We start from the raw sequence: 20015 nt of genomic DNA, 5'->3' as shown, positions 1-20015 counted from the left end.
TTGTTTTTCTCTGTACTGGCACAATTAGTTTTTTTTCAGTAAAGTGGAAATATGTTTTTTTGCTGGGAGGGGGACATTAGGTTCATCAGCCTGCTATAGTCAAAAAAAAAAAGAACTGCTCTGATGAGCATGGTTTATCTTTTTACATTCTTTTTTTTCAGGATGTAAAATCTAAGTTTCCAGAAGGAGGAGTGGGGAAATCTTTCCACCTCCATATGGCTAATTTCCCTTCAGATTAAAAAGACTTTATAAAGCTTCACATTTTACACATAATTTAAACCTGTTTACATTTTTGGCCAAAGGACAGCATTTTTGTTACTGTGTGAGCTGTTGAGGTGCTGCATAGCTCAGCTATTTAAAAAAAAAAAAAAAAAAAAAGAAAAGAAATAATGATGATAATCCTAAATGACACAGAATAAAATTATTTTTCAAATTATTATCATTGTTAGCACCAGACCTCCATGAAGTCAAAACACTCTTCATAGACATTACATTACCTTACATATTTCATCTTCATGTGTTTTACATAACCTGCCATAAAATTATGGCAGGTTATGTAAAACCTGCCAATTTTCAAATGCTTGAAAACACAAATTATTAAAACTGATTAAATTTTACAGATAAATATTAAATAAAATTAATAAAAGTTATTTATATTCAAAAGAGTCCCACAAGATTAATTGATTTTGTCATCTACATTATAGACACATTCATTCTCACTATAGCACACACCATTATAACAAACTCACTCACTATAAGGAATTACCAAAATAGTCCCAACTATTGTCCTATAGGTATGGTAATACTGTAAGTAAATTCACTAATGCAAACTGTTGACCATGACGACTATTCTCATGGTCCTTACGACAGTTCTCTAAGTGAAATTAAGCTAGTATTTCTAATGCATGTGGTAGTTCCTGAAGATGCATTCAGGTGAGAAAGGAGTCAAATGTTTTATGAGAGAAGAAAAAAATTTGTGATTTGGCATGCAATACCCATTACCTAATAAGGACAGCACACCTTAATCATAGTTGTACCTACAATTTACAAAAAATTGGATTCCCAGATATCCAAGAGCTAGCTTGAAATTCCCCGAACTATAAGAAATGTGAAAGTTTTGAATTCAAATCAGGGAAATCGACTGCAGCTTTTAACATTTCTGTAATAATTGATTTTCTTCAGCTTAACTTCCTTGTCCAATTATATTATATCTTGCTTTGAAGAATCTTAATCAAAAGAACCAGATCCCATATTATTATTGAAATGAGAGTGCCTGTTTAGTGGGATAAAAAGAACCTAAGTTTTCAGGAAGAAAAAAATTCTGCCATCTCCTTATGAGACTAGCCAACTCATCTTCTGATTAAAAAAAAAAAACATTAACAGGATTTAAACTCGTATCTTTCCAACTGATGGTTATTGCTGATACTGACTGAACTGCAGAGGTTTGATTCCATGGGGCACCTGTGATCATAGTAAGGCTGAACTTGGCTTAACAAATGCATTTGCCTACTCACCTATAGCAAGCAGATGTTGCTGTTTGACAAGTAACTGCAGACTGGACAAAATAGAATATGTTTTATTTCATTAAAAAAGCAAACTATTTTTTTGTTAGAAACCACGACAAATAATGCCACCATAGTAACTCTTTAATGGATCTGGTGTGCAGTGTTCCTATCTCTCATGACTAAAGATAATTATGCTGTCTGGCTCTTTGGGGGTAGAAATCATAGATGTGTTTGTGCAACTATCAACCTTCATATCATCCTTCGAAAAAAGTTTTAGCATGATAATTATAATAAAATCTAAGAACAGAACTACACTTCTGAGTTTCAGCTTAGAGAATCTTATGACAATATCTTATAGTGGACTGTCATTCGAATTTTTTGAACCAGAATGGCAATCCATTGTAGGAAATATGCATATTATAAAGTTTAAAATGTCATTTTAAATTCCAGAAAAAATTTTCCTGGAAGTTTAAGGATAATTTTAGTAACAAAAATTAATTTAATAAATTATATTTTTCAAAACGTTGTTTTTACTCTTCTGCTTCCATTCACCATATATCAACACTAATCACTTAAGAACTCCTTTGACTTATTGGAACATGTTTAAAAAATTGAGGCAGGGATCTAAGACAAGTACATTTTTTGTGTGGCAAGTGGAGTTTTGCATAATTTGTTGAGTCCTGGCTGAACTTCTTTTGATGTAAAGTTCTGCACAAATTTCGTTTGCATTTGACAAGCTGGATGGTCAAGCCAGTGAAGATAATATTACATATTACAGGGGTGGGCAAGTTCTTCGGTAATAAGAGCCACATATAATAATTTTCATACATTTTTGAATGTTTAAGAGCTGCAGAAAATATTATTTTAAAATTGTATTTATAAATAATAAAAAATACAACTATATAGTAGTCTTACTCACTAAAGAAGAATATGTTTAATCTCTACTCGTTGAAGGCTTTGATTGAGTCTTCATTTGTGCAGTTAATAGTTTAAAATATGGCTGGTAGGATGTCAAAGCTGTTCTAAGAAGGTCAGTGAGGTGGCTGTTAGTGAAGATAGCGCAATGTTTTGACTTGACAAATTTCATTGCAGTGAAGAGAGATTCACAGCAGTAAGTTGTCCCAAAAACAGAGCTTATTCGAAAGCCAGTTTTCTGAAGATTGGGATACTTTGCTTCAAACCCACAAAGGTGCAACAACAGGACATCCATCATTGATGACATCAATCACAAAAGGATTCAGAAATTCAAAACATGCCTTTAACTTTTTTAGTTTCTCAAACCTATTCTCAAAATCATTATAAAGTATTTCTGTTTCCTTCGTATTGTTTCAGTTTACTGTGTTTAATTTCAGCATCAGGAAAAGCAGTTATTCTTACTTTAAGGTTGAGAAAGTGCTCAAATTTCTTTAATGCCAGATCTCTTTGGAAAAAGCTTTTATTTTTTTCTGAAAACTGATTGGGCAAGTTCTGTAATGACTTTGCTCCTTCCTTGAAGTGCTAGATTTAAATATTGGAGGTGTTGCATTACATCTGTAAAGAACATAAGAATGAAATTCACAATTTCTAAAACACAATTTATGACATTGTTGAACTTGAAGTGTTTGCTTACTAAATGCTCAAGGTGAATGATACATTGAATAAAAAGATATTCAGGATAGTTGATATCATGTGTCAATCGCCCAACTAGGCCAGTATTTTGACCTACCATAGCTGGTGCTCCATCTGTTGCATTGATAACAAGTTTATGCAATGGTTGTTGAGCATTTGATAAAACTTTGTTAGGTGCATTTTTAATGTTGATACCTTTTGTCGTTTCCTTTAAAGCTTATCGAGTCTAAGAATTTTTCTTTTACATTTCCATCGTTTGTAACATAGCAAACAAATATAGCTAGCTGAGAGATATCTTGAATGTCTGTAGATTAATCCAATGCTAAGCTGAAAACAATGCAGCTTTTCAGATCACTCTGCAGTGAAGCTACAATTGTAGAACTAATTTCAGAAATATGTCTCTCAGCAACGTGGCAGGAGATAGGAATTTGTTCTATTGTCTGTTTAAGTTTCGAGTTCTCTGGTGCGAGAATTGCAATCACATCACTAATATTTTTTTTTACAAATTCTCCATGACTGTAAGATAGTTTACTTCGAGCAGTATTTCAAACTATAACAAAACTAGCTTCAGTAGCCAAATCACTTTGCATACAGAGGGAAAATAGGCTATTTTATTGAGTGACTAAATTATATTTCAAACGTTTTATCTTATTTAAGTTAAGGGATATTATATCCCATATTGTTTCTTAGCCGAATAAGAAACTCAAAGAGTTTCATGCCGAATATAGAAACTATATAAAGTTTGGCGATTCCAAGCGTAAGCAAATACCTGGATAGTGCAGCACCTGATCCATTAAGGTAGTGCAAGCTTCATAGAAAGGGTGGAGCAAGCTCTGATCACTGTTCTTGATATTTACCCATAATGTGAACTTAGCTCCTAGGAGCTGTATTATTGTTCAACATTATGAGAGAAGGTCACTACCCAAACTGGTTTCGACCTTTTTTTGAGGTCTCATCAGTGAGCAGGTAGACCTAGTTAATAATACCAAGTTTGTAGTGAACAGAACTTACATCCCTTTTATGAGAATTGCCAAGAAGGTGTCCTAATAAACTACTAATTATACGAAGAGCCAAAAGGCTTCAATTCGGCGACATGAACTTATTTAAGTTAAGGGATATTATATCCCATATTGTTTCTTAGCCGAATATAGAAACTATATAAAGTTCGGCGATTCCAAGCGTTTTTTCGCAGTTCTGATTCAGGAGGAAATTCAAATGCAAACTTTTTATGATTACATTCATCGTGGCGCTTTAAATTACTGGCTTTAAAGTGGCTGATGGTTGTATGACAGATAAGACACAGAGCCTTTTCACCCTTAACAGTAAAAGCAAAATCATCCTCCCATTGTTGGTTAAACACTCTCTTTTGTTCATATTTTATTTCCATTTTATACTCTTCTGTTGCTCAGTCATTTTAAACAAGGGTTTTATAACATTCACTAAAATCAATCTTAAGTATTTATTAATCAGAAAAGTACTTATCTACACTATACTAGTTATGTTCCGCTACTACCACAAGTGCGTAACTTGTGTACCGCATTGAAGAGTGATGATGCAGAGTCCAGGCAATGGAGGCAGTGGGTAATGCAGCAATCATAGTAGTCACTTTTGGAACCAATTTTGGCAGGAGCTACACAGGCCATCAAATGTCAAAACACTTTTTCCCAACCAAATATGATAATAAAATCCACATTAACTTTTGACCGGTACCATTTAAAAGCTAAAAATTTTATGTTTCAAAATATCTGTGTTTTAACTTATTAAAATGTGTATGTTTATGTGTAAAATATTCTAATATTGGTACATACTATACTACTATAGATTATTAATATAAAAGTTTACGAAAAATGGCAATGAAAACCAATATTGTCTCAGGAGCCACGTGCAGCTTACGAGCTGCAATTTGCCCACCTAGGACATATTATCTTCATCGGCATGATCAGTTACTTCAATAGTTTGGATGCTGGGGTTTGGATCACACTCTATCTGTACAATATTTCTAGGACATTCTCAGAATAATTAAGTTAGTACTCTTAAGAGATGCATTATTTTTTGTATAATTTTTGTGTACTGTAACTATCTTTAATTCTTTTTTCAGGATAAAATTAGTATAATGATGGATAAGGAAGAAAAATTGCACATTGCACTTACTGGAAATACATTTGCTGTCCTTAGAGATTACTATTCTGAGCTTCTTAAAAAGGCATGTATATTTTAAAACTTTGAAGATTTAGTAACATAGAATACTAATTTTTTATATTGGTACTGTAGTCATTTTTAAAGCAAAGAGAAATTTGATTTTTATTTTACCATGCAAATGCTCTTACTTTATCATTTTGCACTTATTAATATGATGCTTGAAAAATTCTTTAATGTTCTGATTCTCCTATGATCACATCTCTTTACTTTGTTATATTAATTGAGCTGAATTTCTTGACCCTTATTAAATCAATCTGTGTTTAAAATCAGTCTCTTATTTCAATAATAATAAAAAATAAATAAAATTAAAAACACATTTGAAAAGAAATTGACTGCTTAAAAGGGTACAAGCTAGATAAATGGATAACCTATTCATAGCCTATAAGGAATTCACTGTGCTTCTAATCCAATGTCAAAATGTTATCATACTGTGTTGAACTCTGATATTAGGTACATCTACTGGATTCTGAACAAACAGGAATGAACTGCCAGTGTGTGTGCACGCACGAGTGCAAACCTATCAAATGAATCCCCGTATTTGAGCAGGGATCAAGCTGGAGGTTGTAGTTCTTTGGAAATGTTTCATTGGGTGTATAGATGTGAAAGATGACTGGGAGTAGCAGGTTTATTGAGTATGTAGTTGAACTGTAAAGTGTTGTTGAGCAGCTGTTGCTAGAGTTCATGTAGATCCGTAAAGCATTTCAGATGCTTTCTTGAACTTTCTTGTAAATCAGTTATGATCAATATAAGGCAATTTTGTTTGTTGCCAAACTACTTGATAGCCTGTTTTAGTTATATGGAATGACAAACCTGATTTATACTGCTTTCTTCTTCTTTTTTTTTTTGTCTCTTATGTGTTAAGATATGCAGATATCCCCCCCCCCCCCCAACCTTCCAGTTAGACCTACATAGCAAATGCCACAACAAGAGTGATGAATCTTATAAACGCTTGGTTTTTTAATAGGATGATGTGAAGGTTTTGGTAGATGTAAGAATCTGGAAATTTTATGCAGTGGGTAAAAAAAAAAAAAAAAAAAAAAAAAAAAAAAAAAAAACCTTTAATGTTGTACTTATGGAGCAACTTGGTCCATAACATTCTGGATTTTAAGTAATGAGATTACATTCTTAAAATGTTGTTTAAGTACAGGAGTTGTAGGACGTATATTAAGAATTTTGTTGATTGTGTTGGGTTCATAACCATTAAGAGCAAGGTTATGTAGTGTAGTTCTTCATTCCTGTTAATTGATGTACAGGACATCTTGTATGCTCTATCTTGCAATTTTAATCATGCCTATCTTTTGTAATGGATGATGGTATGAAGCATCATGTAAAAATCTTCCAGTTGTGGTAGGATTTCTGTATACTGAAAAGAATAATCTTTTTTCTTCTTCATTTATTTTGACAAGGATATCGGGGAACGGTAATTTTTGGTGAACTTCCAGTTCAAGAGGGAATTTTACATTGGGATGCAAGCTATTTGAGATAGTGTTTGAAATGAATCAGGTTATCCAATGTTCCTGACTAAATAATAAAAATACCATAAATGTAATGTAAACAAGTTTTTGGTTTCTTGTAAAGTTTTTTAATAACATTCGTTTCAAAATTTTTCATAAAGAGGTTTATCAAGGCAGCAGATGGGGGGGGGGGCAAATCCTTCTTTTCGTAACAATATTTGATCTGAAATATGAAAAAAGTGTTGTCCATACAATGTTTGAATAGTCTTACTGGTGGAAAAGGTTTACAAGCAGATGTACTATGTCATCTAGGTACATTGGTGAAAAGATTGACTACACCTAAACTTTCTAGGATGTCAGAATGAGATAATCAACAAAATTCTTAATTCACCTCCTACAATTTCTAATTCTTAACTCAGATTTTAAGAATGCAATCATGCTACCTAACATCAAGAATGTTACAGACAAAGTAGCAAAGTTGCTCTGTGAGTACACCATTAAAATGGCTTTTTTTTTTTACCATTGCAATAAAATCCCCAGAATTCTTACACTGCCAAAACCTTCATATCGTCCCATGAAAAAATCAGACATGTGTTTCATTGCTCTTGTGGCATTTGCTATGTAGGCCAAACGGGAAGGTTGGGGAAGATCTGAATGTTTAAACACGTAAGAGACATTGAAATAAGAAGACAACAAATCAGGTTTGGCATTCCATACAACTACCACAGGCCAACAAGTAGTTTGGCAACAAACAAAAATGCCTTATATTGATCATGATTATTTTACAAGAATGAACTTTCTTGAAAGAAAGTGTCTGAAATGCTGTAGATCTCCACCCAATGTAACAAATATCAAGGCTTAATCCTACACAAGTGTGGTCTGCTATCGTTAAAAATTTAACTGCTGTGGACCTAGGATACGATATATACAGTAACTAATTTAATGTTTTTATTCTGGTTATTTATATGTACAAATTTGTGAAGTTCTGATAACATCTAATATGTGTAATTAATTGTTTCTAATCTCTTTTCTGTAGAATTTTTTTTTCTTAATACCCTTGACAATGTAAATCTGGTAACTTACAAAACTTGTAGGGTTTTATATATTATTAAACTCGTTATTTATCTTATAACATGTGGTCCCAATACTGGAAGCTATCTACAGAACTGCTAAACCACAGAAATGTATGCTTTCAACTTTTCCTGTTATTTCAAAAGCTGTTATTCTGTTCATAAATATTATCTTTGATTATATTATCTTTATTATTTTCTGCATAAAGATTTTGGAAGTAATCTTTCCATTTATTCAGTCCAATATTTTTTAGTTTTGTACTTTCTTTTGAGTTCACTTTTCACATTATATAAAAATAAATAATAAATATTGAAAAATATAAAATATCTGAAACATATTAAAAAATTACTCTTGTATTAATACCCTTTAATAAGTTTGCAGCCTTTTGTGGGTGGGAGTCAAATAAAAACACACAGACACAGAAAAGATCAATATTAGATATTCAGATTATCATTAAAACTCTTTAACTTCCTTTGGTTGAATGTTCTGGAATAAATTTGTGTATCTGAAGGCCTGTCTCAAAACATCATTATTTTTCATTTCAGTAGCAGCCATTTGCATCTGTCCCAGAATCTCATCCATATGTATTAGTTCCAGCTTTAAGCTCCTGAAACCATTTTTTTATTTTTTATTTTTTTAAGCTCTGACTCTAGTGTAGGCTGTCTTCTTCAGCATTTATCAAGGATTACAACTTACATTTAGTCAAGCCATATATTAGTAACTTCTTTCTCTTGCTCAAAGAGAAGAAATATATAGTCTACTATTGGTAATTAGTATAACCTTTCATGTATGGGATTTCAGGGAATAATCTGTTTCAGTTAAAATTATTTTACTGATTAAAAATGTAATATTACATTCATCTGGTAGTAATATAATATTAAGAGCAATATTTCTGATAATAGGTGGTTGTTTGTGGCACAGTTTTTGCTCGAATGGCTCCTGAACAGAAGCAACAATTAATAGAACTACTACAGGAATTAGGGTAAGAATAAAGTTCATTAGTTGTAGTTTACAAATGCCATGAGTGCTTAATATTAGTATTGCAATTTGAACGCTATTTTAAGAATACTTTAATAAATTTGCTTTCTCTTTCTTAGGTACTATGTTGGTATGTGTGGAGATGGCGCAAATGATTGTGGGGTAAGGTTCAGTTATATAGTTTGTCTTCAGAATGTAAAGTTCATCTGCTTAATAGACATATTATTTTACTAAATAGTATTGCCGCAGCTTATGATTATTTCTGACAGGCACCTTTTACTAGCCTACTTAATGGATGTTAGCGAAATTATTCCTCTTCACTGTATACCATACTAGATTCAGTCACCTCTCATTATAGTACTACTATAATTCTACTATAATATTCTATTCCTGTAATCTCTTTGAGTTTATTGGAATAAAAGTGAATTGTATTATTTTTGCTGGCTTCAAACTGTAACAGATTTTTCTCTACAATTTTATTATATCCTACAGGACTTTATTTCCTTTTTCTCTTTCTACATCTGGTCTTTATCTTTTCATGTTTTTTTCCAAGGTATCCAGCTGTAACAGTTTTCCTCAATTTCCATATTAATCATTACGTTGTTCACTTTGTGATATAATAATTTGTTCATGTTCTTTTTGTTATGTTCTTATCTGTCAGTTTTCCCCTACCTCATTTTAGTGTCTATTTTATATGTATTGACATAACTTCAGCCTTGATTTTACTTACATTAATTATTCCATTTTACATGCAGTCTTTTTTATTTTGTTTTGATTTAAGCTGATATTTTTCATATTTGCATGTCGTCTTAGTTCCAACCATCACAAAATCCACTTCAGTTTACAATGACTTAGTTGCATGACATTCAACTATCTGATAACTGGCTCATTCTAATAACCAGTTATCTCTACTGGCTGATCTTTCTATCATGTATAACAAACAGTTAGTCCATAATTATTAAGAAATGATAAGTATAAAAATATTAAAATATGATATAAATATTAAAAAACAGTAAAAGTGGGTGTCGGGGAGCAGCCTACTCACAGTACCAATGTAACATAGGTTTACAACTCTTCGTGGGTTGGAGTCACAAAAAAAAAGTTACAAGTTGTCTGAGAGATGGTAAGATCCCATCTTGACTACTGTGCACAGATCTGGTCACCCTGGTTTCTTGAGAAGGAAGTGGAGAGGATCCAGAAGCAAGTAATCAAGATGGTGGCCTACATAGCAACTCTAATTTCCAACAACCATCCAGAGATACAATTGGTTGTGTCATTTCCTGCTCCACAATTCTTGTAAGAACCAAAATATTGCTCTGCAGTTTATTCCAAACTGTTTATACTTATTTAATTTGTATTTCAAGAACTGTGATTTAACTAAAAGTTCAGTATACATAACTATTGATGTTTGTGATATCATAATTGTTATAGTGGTTTCATCAAAACAAAGCAATTCAGGCAAATATAGGGCTTAGCTATTGATTAACTATTCTGTACATTTTTTTTTTTTCTTCTCAGTATTTAACCAGTTAGTACTAAAGATTTATTACTACATCCAATGATCAGATCAGAAATCCAAATCAGTTTTTGCATTCCCAATTCTCTGGTTATGATTAAGTGTGAAGTGGTTGCATTTCAAATTTAATCAATTGGAAGCACTTTTTCAGAAGAACAGTTAACGGAGGATAAATGGCAGTAAGAACAAGGTCATCCAGACATACTGTGACGTGAAAGTAGAGTATGTTGAGCAATGTGGATTTTACCAAGATGGTTCATTGTAATAATTGTAATATGTATGCATGGGTGAATGTGGCAAATGTCTTTGTTGAGAGATTAAACAAAAGATGTGGGTAAGAGTCTGTAGAAAGTGTGATGTGTTAATGGATTGCAGTGATTTGAATGAAAATCAGGAACTGGAAGTGAAGAATACCAGGAAAAACTTCCAACAACTATCTTTAATCCAGAGTATTTTAATAATAATGTGTGACGCCTTTTGGCTACTTGTATATGAAAATACGACTTTTGCATTTCTTCAACTTTAGTTTCACCTCTAGGTCTAGCTTCCACTGATGAGACCTCAGTAAAGGTCAAAACCAGTAGTGACCCTTCCCACAATGCATAGCATTAAAAATGTCTGCAAGGATGCTTTGCATTGTGGGATTCAAAGTCGTTAGCTTCTGTATATGAGTTTCCCCAGTCCTGAAAATACTTCATTCGCAAACTTTGTTTTCTTACACTTGGATAAAGGATTAAACCAAGTATATAATTTCTTGGTATCTTTAATTTATACAAGTATCATTTGATTCTCATTATAGAAATGTGTCATTAGAACATTCCTACAGCAGAACAAATTATGGAATTTGCCTGACTGAAATTGTAGATAAAATGCTGTGCTAAAGTCAATGTAGCAAACTATAGTTGGCTATAGTTTGCTACATTGGACCTTTTAGCACTGCAGTATGCTTGTGGAGCTGTGGTGGGAAATTTTGAGAGTGTCATAGTGAGCAAATTTGCTGTAATAGTGTACATTATAGTAAGAGCTGACTGTATGCATTATAATAAACTATTCTTGTAATCTCAACTTGTTTGGTATAATGACAGTCAATTGTATGAAATTTAGTTCTTGATTCTCTGAAAATGATGTTATCCTCTTAAATAAATCTTCAGGAGGACCTTTAGTGAAATTAAATAATTACTATGAAAATTTGGTATGAAAATCATCAGTAGCAAGAATGAATGTTAAAGTTTTTTCAGTAGTGATCTTGTAAAACATATTATACATTAAATCCTTTTTTCTAGGCAGAAATTTTGGTGAAGATGGCAAATATGCATATAAATATTCAAGGAAGACTGGTATTGTCTTATTCAATATACACATTGAATAATAAAGCAATCAGTGAACAGAACAAGCTAGCAGTATTCAAGATATCATTCAAATCAATTTTAACATGTGGATCACAAATAAAACAGTTATTCAAACCACAGACATGAGTTTTGAGTAAAATTTAAAAGTTGAGGACAACATCAGTGAACCGAACTTGATATTATTAATATTTAAGAATGTGCAATCTGATTTGGTTTAAGATCATATAGTCATATAAACAGAATGGAAGATAAAAAATTAGAAAACCATATGTTTGAAACAAAAATGGCTAGGGAAAAGAATCATATTACCTAGATATAGGTTGGTTGATTTAATTAGGAGTGATTTAAAAATTAAATTGTTAAGACATGACAAATAATAAAACAATTTGGAAAAAAAGATGATCAGAAATTATTCATGAGATAATACTTGCATTAAACTGTCATAATGTTTGATATCCACCTTATGAATATTTTCATGAGATGATGAATTTGATACAAAACTGAAAGTGAAAACAATGAAAAGGTGATAAAAATTGATCTTTGATATGTAGAAGCGAAATCTCTTAAATTATAAGGAAAAAAACCTTTATCTGGAAAGGAAATCAAATCTCACCATACTCAAATCTCTTTTCTTGAAGAGAAATTTATTTATTTGAAAATAAATGAGCCACTGTATTTTTCTAGTATACTACTGAATTAAGTCTTGTCCTAGTAGGCAATAAAGCTTATTGCATACTAATAGGCACATGTCCAAAGTGCCTTAACTTTGATTAAGTAATCAATGCCTCCAAAAAGCATTCAGTAAGGCTTATTGTCTATTAGTAGGATTATTTATTTTATTTGAAATCATCTCCATTTAATGATTATCTATTTTTAATTTTCTGTTTTTGTCTGTTAGAAAAGTTTTTATTCAAGATGTGTGACTGATATGTGAATGTGTAAAAGATATCATGTCACTGTTGGTTCTGCATAAAATGTTGGTTCTTAATAAAATAATATCACTTTCTTTTGCATTAAAATTTCATGTTGCAATAGTTCTATGGCATTACATAATGTAACTCTGGGGATGCACTTGTTTAGGGAAGGGAAATCAATTTTAATATGGAAAAATTGCACAGATTTTCATCCAACAGTGATTTTCAAAGAGCTAGTGCGATTGTTATCATTGACACATACAGCTGATTGAGTTGCATATTAAAATTGAAACAAAGATTCAAATTCTCTAACTATTGGTTTATCTACTGATGGATTTGAAAAGATGATGGGGATTTCCCAAGTATAAAGGATCAGAATGTAACTGAAGGAAATTCTGGAATTTAACAGCATTTGTTACTTTTATGGAAATATTAGAATCTATGATGAATCATAATAAAGTATACTGTATTAGATTCTATTCTGCATTATCTCTGCTGGATAAATTATGATTGTCCTGAGTTATTGTTAGGGTTTTACAGGTCTGAGTACTCAGTGTGTCTTTTAATTTTTACTAGACTCAATACTTAATCTAAAATGACCTAAATCCACATATTGTTGTTGTTATATTCCATCTGATTGTTTCTGACTTTTGTTGATCTTGTGAATGTAGGCTCCATCTCACTCAGTCTCTTCTTTCAGCAGTTATAAAAACATGTTACTAAATTCCTTTATGTTGTCCATCTAACTGTTTTACTGTCTTCCTCTCCCTCCCATTTTCTTAATATTCCTCAATCTGCTTGCATGGTATGTCCAAAGTGCCTTAACTTTCATGAAGTAATCAGTGCCTCCAAAAAGCATTCTGTTTGTATATTCTCTAAAACCATTTTATAGTCATTCTTGTGGTCCATGAAATTCTGAATAGTTTCCTCCACATCCAGAATTAAAATGAATTGATTTGCTTTCTGTCTTCTTAATCATCCAGCTTTCACATCTATTTGTCAACACATTATTATTAAAGAATTATTAAAGCGATGGCAGAGAGTGATCTCTGCCATCGCTTTAATAATTCTTTAATAATTTTACTTCTTTAATAATTACTTTAATAATTCTAACTTTCATGGCCTTACTAACATCTCTCTTTCATAATTTCTGTCAAATTTAACATAGCTCTACCCCAAATATATGTTTCATTTAGTTCTTAACTTAAAACACAAGGTTTAAGCCAAAATTGAATGTCATCAAAGATGGGAATGGAACAATACTAACAGAAGAATTAGAAATCAAACACAGATGGAAAGAGTACTGTGAGGAACTGTACAGCAGAGAAGTTAAGGAAAATTTTGATTTGGAACTTTCTCCGCTTAGGCATGAGGTTGAAAGAGCAGTTAAATAGCTTTATGGCAATAAGGCCGTAAGTGCAGATGGAATCCCACCAGAGTTAAAGCTACAGGGGATGCAGGGATAGGAGTGTTTCATAGATTGATTACAAGGATATGGGAGACAGGATAATGGCCTACAGACTGGAAAAAATCAGTTTTCATAATGCTATACAAGAAGGGAGATATGAAGAATTGCAAGCAAGAATCGAAACCAGTCTGGGTAGTGACCATTACCTTAATGCATAGCATCATACATTTCCGCAAGGAAATGTGCTTTGCATTAGGGGAAAATTCTAAGGAAAGTGATCAGAGCTTACTCCACCTTTACCACAGGTTGCCTAGTGTTGCACTACATGCAGCTGCAAACTTGATTTACTTGTCTGTTTGCTTACTTGGGAAAAAGGATTAAAAACCTAGCCTATAAAATTGCATGGTTTCTTTAACATCTCAAGACACGTGGTATACCATCAAGTCCCATGGCCTTGTTGACATCTAGGTTACTCATTTTCTTAATATACCTCCTGCTCACTCACCATCAGTGGTTCCTCCCTTGTTCCACTGCCCTCAAGTTCTGCATTATGTTACAATCACAAGGATGAAATACTGTAATGAACTGCTCATTAAACACCTCTCCTATATCCTCCTCAGTGTTTATCATTCTCTCATTATCACTGACCGACATCAACCTCCCATAATCATTCTTCCTTCTACTGGCCACATATTGAAAAATCTTCCTATGATTTCTTTTAGTATCATTTGCTAACTGCTGGTCATACAGCACTTTTACTACCCTAAGTTGAGTCACCTTTCTTGCTTGCTCTTTGTACTCCTGAAGTAACTGATTATCTCCACTCATCTTTTGCCTTACAATGCCTTTTTCTTCCATATTGCACACTTCACTTCTTCAGTCATCCATTTTATACCTACCTTATTTAATCTTGTGATGTTTGTAATTAACTCAGTTATTGCCTCTGCCAGATACTTCCTGAGTAGAGACCAAGCAGTGTTGATATCCTTCCCATGTTCTCACTGCATGATATCAATGCAAGCCGTTTTTCTGAGTTTGCCATGATCATCCACTTTATAGTTCCACATATAAAACTTTCAAAGTGATCACTTCATGGTCATTTTCACCAACTGGAGGAAGATGTGACACTTCATTTACAAATATCTTCTGCTGAGATAATTAAATCCAAGACTCTTGATTCACATGTAGCTTCTATTAAGTACTGCTTAAGGTAGTTACCCCTTAAAAACTCAAGAAATTCATTCTCTTTGGTTCCTGATGCTGTCTCTTCATTCCAATCTATATTACCATAATTGAAATCACCCATAATGGTCACCCTTTTCTTATTAGCCAGACCAATTTGTCTAAACATGTCCTTCTCACTTCCTCCCACATTACCAGGTCTATAGCAACACCCTACCAAACATTTCATCCTATCCACTTCACACACCATACTGCTTCAAAACCACTGTCAGTATTTACTTCTGGCATCTCTCTGGATGGGCACTCCTCCTCTGCCATTAACAATAACACTCCTCTTCCTTTATTTCTATTGATCTTTCAGTAACGGTTTTTAATTCATATATTGCATTAATTGTACTTTTTCTTGGTGCGAACTCCTTTTGCTGTTCACTTATATATAAGTGAACATTATCTTAATATAAGAATATTAATGTGCAGGCAGCCCTCGGTTTACGATGGTTCAATTAATGCCGATTCACAATAATGCTGGATGCCTGCACGTGCTTTCTTACTGTAGTGTGGTCTGACTGAGAAACGACGCTAGCAGGCACTCTAGTGTTTGAGTGTTTACCGAGCTACTATGACGTATATGTATCAGACCTAGTTTTACTGTTGCATCTACCTAATTGTTCTGTTTAATTTTTTTTACATACATACGTATTTAAGTTGATAATGTACGTAATTACATACTTTGTCTGATAAAAGAAAGGCAGAAAAGTTAGCAGAACTTGGTGTTAAGAAGTCCTGGAAATCAATCATATTTGAAAAGAAGATGGAGGTGATTCGAAGAATGGAAGATGGATAGACACTTGCTAATGTCTGTAGAAGTATGAACTTATCTCCATCAACTGTTACTACAATTATGAAAAATGCAGATAGAATAAAACAGTCTGCACAACAATCTATGGCAGTACTGAATGCAAAACATGTAAGTTATAGCAGGGGTAAACTTTATGAAAAAATGGAAAAATTATTATCATTATGGGTGGATGACTTGAATCAGAAAAACATTCCTGTGCTGCAGGCTATTATAACTGAGAAAGTAAAAACACTTTTTGAGGATCTTAAAAAGACAGATGGAGGTGAAGAAATGTTTTTAGGAAGCAAAGGTTGGTTCATGAGATTTAAGTCTTGAAGTAAGTGCCATAGTGTCAAATTATGTGGTGAGGCTGCAAATACAGATGTTGTGGCAGTGGCTGCTTTTCCTGAAGAATTTCAAGACTGTGTAGAACAAGGAAGTTATCCTCCTGATCTCATTTTTAATGTTGATGAGATTGGGCTCTACTGGAAAAAATTGCCATTACGCACCTTCATTTCCTGTGAAGAACGTTCCGCTCCAAGTTTTAAAGCTGCAAAAGATAGTCTTACACTTTTGTTGGGTGCAAATGTCTCCGGAACTTTGAAGCTTAAACCAATGTTGGTGTACCATTCACAGACACCACACGCCTTCAGTGGTCTAAAAGACATACTGCTAGTCTATTGGAAATGGAACAAGAAAGCTTGGGTTACACAAGACATTTTTATAGATTGGTACACAAATTATTTTTGTCCTACCGTGCTTCACTTCTGTAAAGAAAATGATTTGCCAGCCAAGGCATTGCTTCTCTTGGATAATGCCCCTGGACATCCTCAAAACCTTGCTGAAGTAAGAACACCATTGGATGGCAAGGTTGTTTACATGTCCCCCAAACACAACATGCTTTTACAACCGATGGATCAGAGAAATATATCAATCTTCAAAGCCTATTACCTCCATATAACATTTATGGAAATGGTAAGAGTTTTGGACACTTCAAAAAAAACTATTAAAGACTATTGGCAGTCATTCGATATTTTAAAGGGCATTAACAACATCAAGGCATCTTGAAACGAAGTGTCAGCAAAGCGTTTAAAAGGAGCATGGCGAAAACTTCTTCCAGCATTTATGCACGACCTCGAGGAATTAGAGCAAGAGGAGAATGGTATTGAAGATGTTACCAAGCTTGACGAGAGTTGGACGATATTACAGCTGAAGATGTGACAGCAGTCTTAGAGAGCCATGGTAAACTGCTTTCCAATGAAGACTTAAAAGAATTAGCCAAACAATTAAGTCAACATCCAAAGGAGGAGAAAGAAAATGAAGAAGGTCCTATGAGAGATATAAAAAAGGCCGATTTACAGTGTATCCTTGCAAGCATATAGACATGGACTGATGAACTCTGCGAAATGGACTACGATTGGGAACGGAGTGCGAATGTAAAAAGGAGTGTAATCGCATCTACTTGACCTTACACTGAACTCCTTAAAGAAAAATAAAGAAAATCTAGGTAGTTAAAACTGGATACTTTTTTAAAAAAAAATGCAGGTAATCTGAAACCAGGAACTTCAACATAGAAATATGTAATATCTTTTCAAAGTTTCATATTTTTTGTATATAATTTTGTTTTCATTATTAATAATTCTGTTTTAACAAATATATATGTATATATTATCAAAGCTTTAAATATGATAATGTTACACATACAGGGTGTTTGGGATAAATTTGACATATTTATAATTAATTATATTTTTCCGTAAGTTACATGTATTAACACACACTTCTCTTCATTTAAAAGTTTGGACCCTTCTTCATTCATATACAAGATGTCAGAAAGGATGGATAGCTGGAACCCACCTGAATCATGGAAGAGAATAACTTGTATCATGATGATTCGTGCCCGCCATCAAAATAAGGATATTACGACTGCTGCCCAATGCTCCCTGAATACAGTAAAAACAATCAGGCATGAACTAGAGACTTGCAATGGTGACTACGAGGATGTAGCAAGAAGAAAGATCCCTAGCAGACGATCTGATTGCGTTCGTACAGCAGAATTCCTCGCAAATCTGCAGGAACAGGTGTTGAAGAACCCTGGCATTGGAATTCGGGCTTTGTTCGTGGAGTTGCTAACTGTAGTCAAGCCCTGGATAACAAGGGTAGCCAATGGTAGGCCGTATGTATGGCAGCAGGATTCGGCCCCTTGCCACACCTCTGGGAAAAGTCAAAAATGGTTGTCTGAAAATTTCTACGACTTCACCAGTCCAAATGTTTGGCCTCCAAACTCCCCAGACCTTAACCCCATGGATTATTTTGTATGGGGCGCAGTTGAAAAAGACACCAATCGCACTTCCAGTAATACAAAAGCCCAGTTAATGGATAAAATTAAAACAGTTTTTGCGGCCCTTCCCAGGGAGACTGTAGCATCAGCTTGTTCGAGGTTCCGAAGCAGAATTGAAGCTGTGATCGATGCTAATGGTGGTTATTTTGAGTAAATCTTGTTGATAGTATTGTAATTAACTCTGCCTGTAATGTTTTTTTGTCAATTCATTAAATTTAATAGATACAAAGAAGATTTTCTTTTTCCTTACGAAACTGTCAAATTTATCCCGAACACCCTGTACTTCATGTGCATATTTTTTGACTGCACGGAACATAACTTTGTACCTTCTATTAAAATAGGGTTCATTTTATGCAAATTCGGTTTACTCCCATTTTTTAGGAACAGAAGTGAGGCGTGAACCGAGGGCTGCCTGTACTTTATACTAGAATTAAACATTCTAGTATAAAAAATGGAATGTTTAATTCTAGTAAACATTCTATTTTTTTATTATTATTCTTTTCTATAGTATTATTGAAGCATGGGATACAACACAAGTTATTCTAAAATCTTTATATTCTGCTGCATTATTCTTTTTTAGTATCAGAATGCAAATTGATTTTATGGAGTGCTCTGGTAGTAGGGCTATATATATATATATATATATATATATTCTGTATTATTTTTATTAAAAATATCTGTTCCTTTTTCCCGTATCTCTTTTATTAACTGATATTCAGTCAAATCCATCATTTTACCATTAGATATTTCTTTTATTGCACTTATTATTTCTTCTTTAAGTACACCTGAATTATTTCAATTTAGGTTTGCCAGGCTTGTGGTCATTATACAGTTCTGTTAGGTATTCCATCCATCTTTGTAGCTTGTCTTCTGGATTTATAATAATGATCTTATTCATATATTTTAACTGTTGGCTTGTTATTTTCTTTTGATTATTAAGAAATTTTATTTTTGAATGTAACTACAATTTTATTTTCTTCATCTAATTTCTCTACTTCTAAGCAATTATTATTGATCAATCTGTTTTTCTTCTCTACATTTATTGTTTATTTGTCTATCTAATCTTTTATACTCATCATTTCCATTAGGGTTATTTTTCCAAGTTCTTCTTTTATCTGTTATTTCTCATGTCCCTTCTGTCATCAATAGTTTTTTGTCATCCAGATCTCCTTTCCTTTCAGTATGAAATAGTCTTGGTGTATTACAGTTGTTTAATTTAGTTGTATCCCACTTGAATATTCTAAATCTTTTAGTTATCTTTTTTTTTTTTTTTTAACTTAATTGCAGTTCTCACAAGTCTTTGGTCTGATACACATTAGTACTTGGCATTACTTTTGTATTTGTTATTCAATTTTTTTATTATTATTATTTATGATATCTCCATGGAGTCTGGAGAGTTATTGCGGGAGACACGAATCAACCATCATACACAAAAATCCTATCATACCTTTCCTTGAATCCATTCACTCTCAGGGAGCTCACTCATCACCCTACACAAAAAAATCTGGTCCGCACACCCCTACTACTACTCTTACACAACTTCCACTGATGGCTCTTAGTTCTCAATTTGTCATATATTGAAAATAAACTTGCATCAATTTTACATGACCTGTTTAATATCTTAAAAGTTTCTATCATGCCCCCTAGTTTCCACC

The 20015-nt window shown here is 33.1% G+C and overlaps 1 protein-coding gene across 6 annotated transcripts in view; it reads left to right on the top strand.

The window, feature by feature from the left end:
* Positions 1 to 20015, top strand: part of LOC150096516 (polyamine-transporting ATPase 13A3-like) — a 751182-nt gene that overhangs the window by 545697 nt on the left and 185470 nt on the right. For all 6 annotated transcript variants that reach the window (XM_090407885.1, XM_090407886.1, XM_090407887.1 and 3 more), the window contains 3 exons: positions 5212 to 5316; positions 8740 to 8819; positions 8935 to 8977. In XM_090407885.1, the coding sequence (XP_090264011.1) occupies positions 5212 to 5316; positions 8740 to 8819; positions 8935 to 8977 (228 nt within the window). The remainder of the gene's footprint in view (positions 1 to 5211; positions 5317 to 8739; positions 8820 to 8934; positions 8978 to 20015) is intronic.

Source organism: Typopeltis vanoorti, chromosome 18, assembly GCF_054136105.1.
Source record: "Typopeltis vanoorti isolate ZY-2024b chromosome 18, IOZ_Tvanoo_1.0, whole genome shotgun sequence".
NCBI classification, from domain to species: Eukaryota; Metazoa; Arthropoda; class Arachnida; order Uropygi; family Thelyphonidae; genus Typopeltis; species Typopeltis vanoorti.
The sequence above is the reverse complement of the archived record's forward strand: the minus strand, read 5'-3'. Positions and strand labels throughout refer to the sequence as shown.